The sequence below is a fragment of the Panicum virgatum genome, chromosome 7N (assembly GCF_016808335.1).
Source record: "Panicum virgatum strain AP13 chromosome 7N, P.virgatum_v5, whole genome shotgun sequence".
Classification (NCBI taxonomy): domain Eukaryota; kingdom Viridiplantae; phylum Streptophyta; class Magnoliopsida; order Poales; family Poaceae; genus Panicum; species Panicum virgatum.
In genome coordinates this window covers 30,822,163-30,830,537 of record NC_053151.1, presented here as the reverse complement: position 1 = coordinate 30,830,537, position 8,375 = coordinate 30,822,163, and the positions used below count along the sequence as shown (strand labels likewise).

Genomic DNA, 8,375 nt, shown 5'->3' with positions numbered 1-8,375 from the left:
GCTGATGAAACTCTTTCCATAATACCAGACACTGTAAAAGAGATAGCATTGCTAGATATTATTATACAGCTAGCAATGAGTAATATGAAACAACAGGTAGTGGCTATGAAGAAAAAAATTCTGCAGGTCACTGGTAGTATGTAATAAAAGCATAAATTCATGGTACCCAAGTACAAAATGAAATGCTTTATTACCCATCAATTCATCTTTCCTGCAGAATTTAATTCAGTTAGGGTTTAGTTGCGTGCGAGATGTTTGACTTTGGCTTTTCTCGCTGAAAGTTTTAGGGTTTAAAAATGAAGTTGCATCTGTTAATTATCCATGATCCTGCATCACTCACGAGCCACATAGACATATCTTAATTTTTATCCACATTGACACATCTCAAATTTTATCAATGCTATTTAAGATGTGTTGGGTAATGGTACTTAGATCTACCTACATCCCAAGTATCGAGTAATATTCGACCTTTTTCAACCCCTTTAATTTGCTGTTTTCACTGAGCTAGAAATACACAGTTGTTGTCTTGTGCAAGAATATAGCTAGAAGTACTTAACATTGAATCTGAACTATACATGACTCAAATTGGAACTGTAATTGGCTAAAGTATAGATTTGCTGCACTAATAGCTAATGCTTTTAGTGTCTTTTACTGGAAAATATTTGGAAACTGAATTGATTAGAGATCTGTCAGAATTGAATGTTATTGGTCTTAATTTTTTGGAGATCTACTGCATTTCCGAAAATCCATTTTAAAGAAGTAACATATGTACCTTACTGTCCTACGAATAAGACATGTGAAACAAGTAAAGCTTTCTACTCATCTTTTAGATGTATACATCATATTGCTCTTGATTTTGACACAGATTCATCAGGTTTCCTTTACCTTTTTCCGAAGAAAAATTCAGAGGCAGATTCAGATTCAGATTGAATTGACACAGGAGGGACAGGCTATTACCAGCCACTCGCGGTGCCCCTGGACGCCGTCGCTCTCGAGGTCGAGGTACTTGACGGTGACGTGCTGGGGCTCGAGGAGGCCCGGTCAGAGGCAGGCGTCGACGAAGCCCTTGTAGACGGGGCCGAAGCCACCCTCGCCGAGGAAGTTGGCGGCAGAGAAGTTCTTGGTGGCAGCCTTGTGCTCGTCCAGCGTGAAGGCGTGCAGCCTGGTGGTCTCCAGCTTCCGCGACAGGTCCTGCAGCGACAGCGACCGCAGGTTCGCCTTGCTCAGCCGCCGCAGCTTCGGCTTCCCCCCTCCGCCGCCGCCGGGGCGCTTGCCCCCCGCCTCCTCCCGCTTCTCCTCCTGACGCCGCACGCGCAGCGCAAGGATCCGGGGGTGAGGAGAAGGACGACGCCGCACTCCCGTCTCCCGTCGCCGCCCGACCCAACCTCCCTCGGCCCGCGTAGTATACGGCGAAGGGCACGATCCATTTAGGATCCTCGGGCCAATCCTTGATCATCGACTCGGGCATGTCTACAGCCCAGCTCTTTCACGGGCCGATCCAATCCAAACTCGATCCTGTGTATTTTCGGCCCGTAAAAAATTTGTAAATGCAGGCCCATGATTTTGGAGGCCCTTCCGGCCCTTGGATTCACACGATCCGTTCCCAGGCCTAGCTGCGCGCACACACCATATAAGATTGACAGACTACTAGATCTCACAGACAAGCTAGAGAACTATACGTTATTATATTCATTACAAAATACTGTATCCCAGATCTGATGATCGAGCTTATATGATACGCTAGAGATGCAATAACAGTAAGTCAATAACCTAACACATAATATATAATACACATGCGGTTCATGATGATAGATGGCCGGCACTTTTCCTATATATGTAGTAATGGAGGTGCCGGCGCGATAGAGCAAACCAATCGCATGCATACTATGCCCTAAGGCGGCTCTCTCAGCGAGACTCTGGTGGATGCCATATTCCAAATGGCTGCGAGAGCCGCCGCCGCCGCCATGCCCGGCCTCCTCCTGCTCCCGTTTCTCCTTGTAGCTGCTGCTTCCGGTGCCGCCAACGATGCAGCCAGCACGCCGCCGATCAGCCGGAAAAGCTTCCCTGAGGGCTTCGTCTTCGGGACGGCCTCGTCGGCCTATCAGGTAGAAGAATTGAATTTCACTCCTATTTTCGCGCGCGTGTGAGAGCTTTCTGGCCGGCTTTCCCTTTCTTGCCCAGTACGTAGGAGAGCATGCATGCCACAAAAACCCCGACAAGTACAAGAGAGAAAGCTTCAGATCGAAAGAGCTGGCCCAACAGCATAATGAATTGAACTGATGGATGGAGTTCATGACCCACGCCTCAATTATTGTGTCAAAGAACAGAAAGAGGCCGAATTATTGGGTCATGAATGGAGTTCATGACCCACTTCGCTTTTATTTGTTTTGTCCTGATCACCTGAGTTTATTACTAGACTGAATTCTCATTCCTATGCAGTATGAAGGTGGTTTTAACGAGGGGGGCAGAGGACCAAGCATCTGGGACACCTTCACCCACCAGCACAAAGGCACGCGTGCTTTGCTGCCTATCGATCTGTTTCTCTATATGAGAAGCTTAGTTTCCTGACAGTACTAAGCCGGGCTTAATAAGCAATGAACAATTTATTAGTTTCCTCACACGGTATTTCGGTTGTTTACAGAAAAAATCGCTGATGGAAGCAACGGGGATGTAGCAGTTGACTCCTACCATCTCTACAAGGTGCCTGCCTCATCCTCATGAGCATGAGCAATTGAGCATGCATATTTTACAGTACCAAATTAAATTAAACATGTGCAAATGTTCAGGAAGATGTGCGCCTCATGAAGGACCTCGGGATGGATGCGTACAGGTTCTCCATATCATGGAGCAGAATTCTTCCAAGTACCTAACTTTTTTTTCTTTTAATTTCCCCTAATGACGTACTTCCTCAGTTTTTACATATATATATATATATATATATATATATATATAAAGTTTTTTTACACTGAGCTAATTAATTCATTTATTCAAACATTGTATATATATTTAAAAATAGAGGGAGTTTAATGTTTTCATAAACTAGAAGTTCCAAGTTGATAGCATGTTCTTATTATGTGTTAGCACACTGTTTAGCCGTGCACGCCAAGGCTTTCGCCTAGCTTTCTTTGATCCCGGGACTATATATGCGCAGTTGAATACATTGCTCATTTGCGTGATTTCAATCTCTATCATTAATTCATTATGAACATGCATGTCCTATGGCATATATAACAGATGGCAGTCTGAGCGGTGGAATTAACAGAGAAGGTGTCAATTACTACAATAATCTCATTAATGAGCTCCTCTCCAAAGGTATGCGTGTCAATTTCTACAATAATCTGCAGATGGCAGTCTGATCAACTCCATTCTTTATTTCACCTTATAATTATTTGGGATATAATCCTTGTGCATATGCAGGAATGCAACCCTATGGGACCCTTTTCCACTGGGACACACCTCAGGCATTAGAAGATAAATACGAAGGATTTCTTAGCCCCAATATTACGTAAGTGAAAGCTTAAGTTAACCTTGAAAGCAACAAGATTGCCGTACAGTAATAAATATGTTAGAAGGCTGCTAACTGCACTCTGTTTATTTTAACCGGATTTGTTAGTTAGTTGATTCTCGAAATCAGATCATTGGAATTTTAAAAAAAAACTGCCGCTTTCAAAATTATTATATAGATATAATTGTACCAAAATCCGTACCATTAACCACAAAAAAAGGTGATGTTAACATCTTCGCATGGTACGACAGCAATTAAAAACTACTAACAAATATGGTGTGTCCTAACAAAGTCAACGCCTTCCTCTCTATCATGAATTGCATTTGAAAGCAACAAAACTAGAACATCAGCATAAGAAAAAAAATTAATTTCCTCTAGGTTCAGTAGTGTCACCACTGCAATTTGTTATTGTTTCGCTTACGAATATCACGATGCATACTGAAAATTACTGAGTACCTGTACGTTAAAAATGACTGTAAATGAATGTCTCAGAATCGACTACAAGGACTATGCTGAAGTCTGCTTCAAGGAGTTTGGTGATCGAGTGAAGCGCTGGATCACCTTCAACGAGCCCTGGACCTTCAGCTCATCGGGCTACGCAGTCGGCTTTGCAGCCCCAGGTCGGTGCTCGCCATGGGACTTTGGCAGATGCAGTGCTGGGGATTCAGGAAGGGAGCCTTACATCGTGGCCCATCACCAGCTTCTTGCACATGCAGAAACAGTTCGGTTGTACAGAGAGAAATACCAGGTGATGATCATGCACCCATCACGTTCTATTTACGCAGAAAATTTGGGTTGGGAGCCCCATATTTGTCACTTCTTGGCGCTTGGGAGCCCCAGGTGATGATGCACTTTACAAATAAAGTGAAAATTTTGATCAACTGATGAACTAATAAATCCTAGAGTTAGTCATTTAGCCCTAAATGGCCGGACAGCATAACCTTAATTAGAAATGCTTCTCGAATTCATGCAGCGCGTGCAAGGGGGAACGATTGGCATAACTCTAATCTCGCACTGGTTTCTTCCCTACAACCGCTCCATAACGAATGATGCTGCAGCGAGACGCGCCATAGAATTCATGTTTGGATGGTAGGTTCGTCTGTGGCTCATGCAATCTCATAGTCAAAGTTCGGAAGATATATATACCTAGCTAGTGTCAATAATCTTACTAATGTTCATCCAGGTTTATGGACCCTCTTATCAAAGGTAACTACCCAGCAAGCATGAGAGGATTGGTCGGAAATCGCCTGCCGAAGATTACCGAAGAGCAATCCAAGTTGATCAAGGGTTCGTTCGATTTCATTGGACTCAACTACTACACTACAAACTATGCTTCCCCGCTCCCTCCATCAAATGGTCTTAACAAGACCTACAGCACTGATTCTCAAGCGAACCTTACCGGTGAGTCCGGGTCTCTAGCTACTATGTTCAATCTCCTATTCTTCACTTACCATGTTAACACCCTCTAATTAATTATAAATAGGTGTACGGAACGGCGTTCCTATAGGCCCACAGGTAACTCAAGATTATTCTGAGAAAATACTAGTGGTAATTTTATTCGCCTCACCACTTTATGCGCAACGATTCATTTCCGTGAATATATAACATGCAGGGCGGTTCATCTTGGCTCTACATCTACCCTCAAGGGTTCCGTGATCTGCTGCTGTATATAAAAAAGTACTACGGCAATCCGCCCATCTACATCACTGAAAATGGTACAGATCTCGACACCATCGATCCTATATATTCCTTGCTAATACGGTTTAAAGATCTTGCAACCAAGTCAGAATTACAGTAAAACTTTGAATAAGTTTTTCTCCCATGTCTACTTGAGAAAAGTAACACTCGATCTACTCCTATATATTAACCCAAAGAACAGGACTGAAACTACCTGAACATATACGTACGTTTCCATTTTCTGCACTCTAGGCGTTGATGAAAAAAACAACAAGAGCCTGCCACTGAAGGAGGCTCTCAAGGATGACACTAGGATATATTACTATCGCACGCACCTCCTCTCCATGCTAAGTGCTATAAAGGAGGGGGCAAACGTGAAAGGGTACTTCGCGTGGTCGCTGCTGGACAACTTCGAGTGGGCGAACGGCTACACTGTCCGGTTCGGGATCTACTTCGTCGACTATAACGACGGGTACAAGCGGTACCCCAAGAAATCTGCCTACTGGTTCAAGAAGTTCCTCGAGAAATGAGCATGAGCGAGATGCGCTGGGACAAATAAATGGACCGTGCGGTTGATTTATGTTTACCCTGAGAGAGTGTGCTGCAATAAAAGGGTCCACATTTTGTTGCAATTGTATGTGTATTGATGAGTGTAGATGGAGATGAGCGCTCATATGCTTTCTTTCAGAGAAAACGTACAACTTTCGGCTGAAATAAATTGGGAATTTGGCGATCTTGTCTCTGCTTGATCTTAAATGGTGATTTTACTCTTATTTTTTTTATAGGATTTTACTCCGTTTTTTTTAAATGAAAAGCTTTGTTTACCTCTACTTTTAACACTGTTAGTTGGATGCCCACTAAAACAATAAAAATAAAATGGAACAAAACTCATAGCAATGGGAAAAGACAGTGGTACCCTTAACCCTATCCAAATGCTCCATACTTTCTTATCCCCAAAGTCACGTTCAGATCTCCCTCTCTTGGCTCTGTTTGGTTCCTTCTATGCTATTCTCTGCTAGAAAAGAAAATCTTCTATGCATGGGCTACTAAATAAAGTCTATTTGCAAAACCTCTTTAGGGATGGGTGCCACTTTTTGCGATAAATCTAATGACGGTAATTAATCGATGATTGGCTACAGTGATGCTACAGTACCATTCTCAAATCACGCGTCAAAGGTCTCATTAGATTCTTCAGAATTCTTAGCGCAGGGGTTCTGGAGTTGATTTTATAAATTGGATTTGTTTATCACCATAATTAATGGTCAAAGTGTTACTATTCCCTGGCATAGCACCAACAGAGCCAAGGGAGGGGGCAGCTGCAGCACGCGGGGGCGGGAGAGCGCCGGCGCCCGGCGCAACCTGGTTGAGCACCTGCTCGGCGCGGACGGCTAACAACAGCATCCGCAACATAAACCTAAGAAGGGACGCGAGAGACGCAGAGGGGGGCACCTCGCACCGCTAGTTCCACCAACCTTCCTGATTTTGCCCGCACGGCCGCACCAACGATTTCAGGCCGTAGAGGGGAGGGGGGGGGGGGGGGGGTGCGCTGCTGCCTTGCTTGGTTCACCCCTTTTTGTGCAGGCAGTCCTCGACGTCGTGAGCGGTTATGCATCACTTCACCTGATGTTCCACCAACCATTACATGAAGAAATATTTACCGCGTGTGGTTAATGGGCTGCCAACTCAATATTCTGAATGCACAATTTATTTAATTCATCTATTGTACGCTTAGTCTGGTGCACTGATCCGAGATAGAGAACAGCAGTGCATGCATGCAAAAAAAAAAACTAGTGATATCATCCCACAAGCAAGAAAGTTTAGAACATAAAAATATAAATATTCAATCGTGTATCCAAATTAAATTTGCATTGCACCATTATCTTTTTTATAATAACATCTTCAAAACAAGACCATACTTGTCTATATTTGCATGATTTTTTTTAAAATATTTTGTTTAATACTTAATAATTAATTTTAGCTACTGGGAATAAATATTTTAGCAACACGAATAAATGAATATTTTCTAAGAATAAAAAGTTAAACATAACAAATAAATAATACTATACAACAAATAAATATTACACATCGTGAATATTTGATCGTGTAGAATAAATATATAATGAAAAACAAATATCACGAACAAATGGGTCATCATCACAGAACAATTTAAGCTACAAAGCGAACAAATAATTTGGTGTTGTGAACAAATTAGTTACACGTAAATAAATAATTTTATATAGAAAGAATAAATTATTAAATAACTCTACATGACACGTACACAACTTACATAAATTCTATACATGATTAACAAGTTTGTTAATAAAATATAAAAGAAAAAGTAAAAAAGGAGGGAAAGAAACTGAAACTTAGTATCACAAAAAGGAAGTGAAAACGAGAAAAAAGAAAAAAGTAAAAAATATTATGGAAGGATTCCGTGGTAGTCTCTGACTCCCTCCAACTCAATCAATATGAAGAACATGTCGTTAGCATAGGGTTTGGTTAGGCTTGGTGCCTCATCATATTTTGGATCGTGAATGAATGAATCTACATATGAAAAGAAATATACTAAATCTTGTAGTGATTAAATATATAATTCACAATAAAGTGGTATAAAATAAAAGAGTTTATAAAATTAAAATCAGTCATATGAACTCACGTAACAAATTTGGATGCAAAGTAACCTAACCTACAAAGAAAAGAAATAGAAAAGGTCATAAAAAAGTCATGTAAAATACAAAGAAGGAAAATAATAAAAGGGAAAAAATAAATAGAAGAAAAACATGTTAAAATTGAGAAGGGAAAATAATGAAAGAAATTTTTTGGTAAAAATAAAAAATAAGGAAAAGAAATTAATATATACAAAAGAGAAAATATGAATTAAACCAGAAAAGAAGAGAAATCAAATGAATAAAACGAATTATGATATGTATTGTGAAATGATTGAATTAAAAAGGAAACATAAAGAAATAGAAATTGGAAAGTAAAACACTAGACAAGAAGAAAAAAAAGAAAACAAGAACAAAAAGGTGCTGTCACAACTGGGGCCACGGGATACCTGACGTGGTATGGATCTATACGAGATATGAAATGAAGCATGTCCCATACCAATATGTCATTTAATGTACTCGAATAGATCTAGAACGAGTTCGTATAGAAAAAACCACTCAAGTAGTATTCGAGAAAGACTTTAGGC

The 8,375-nt window shown here is 41.1% G+C and overlaps 1 protein-coding gene across 1 annotated transcript; it reads left to right on the top strand.

Annotated features, from left to right (window-relative positions):
- Positions 1–1,829: 1,829 nt before the first annotated feature.
- LOC120683373 (beta-glucosidase 12-like) lies at positions 1,830–5,919 on the top strand. Its single transcript, XM_039965451.1, has 12 exons — positions 1,830–2,105; positions 2,440–2,509; positions 2,642–2,700; positions 2,787–2,862; positions 3,235–3,312; positions 3,418–3,505; positions 3,998–4,253; positions 4,479–4,594; positions 4,689–4,906; positions 4,989–5,020; positions 5,118–5,220; positions 5,435–5,919. The coding sequence occupies exons 1-12, from the start codon at positions 1,938–1,940 to the stop codon at positions 5,710–5,712; spliced, it is 1,542 nt and encodes a 513-aa protein (XP_039821385.1). The 5' UTR covers positions 1,830–1,937; the 3' UTR covers positions 5,713–5,919.
- The last annotated feature ends 2,456 nt before the right edge of the window (positions 5,920–8,375 follow it).

Bases quoted from the DNA above. Each gene is read 5' to 3' on its own strand.
- LOC120683373 (XM_039965451.1), top strand. From the start codon at position 1,938: ATGGCTGCGAGAGCCGCCGCCGCCGCCATGCCCGGCCTCCTCCTGCTC. The intron at 4,595-4,688 runs GTAGGTTCGTCT...ATGTTCATCCAG, and splicing joins ATAGAATTCATGTTTGGATG to GTTTATGGACCCTCTTATCA. The intron at 5,221-5,434 runs GTACAGATCTCG...TCTGCACTCTAG, and splicing joins CATCTACATCACTGAAAATG to GCGTTGATGAAAAAAACAAC.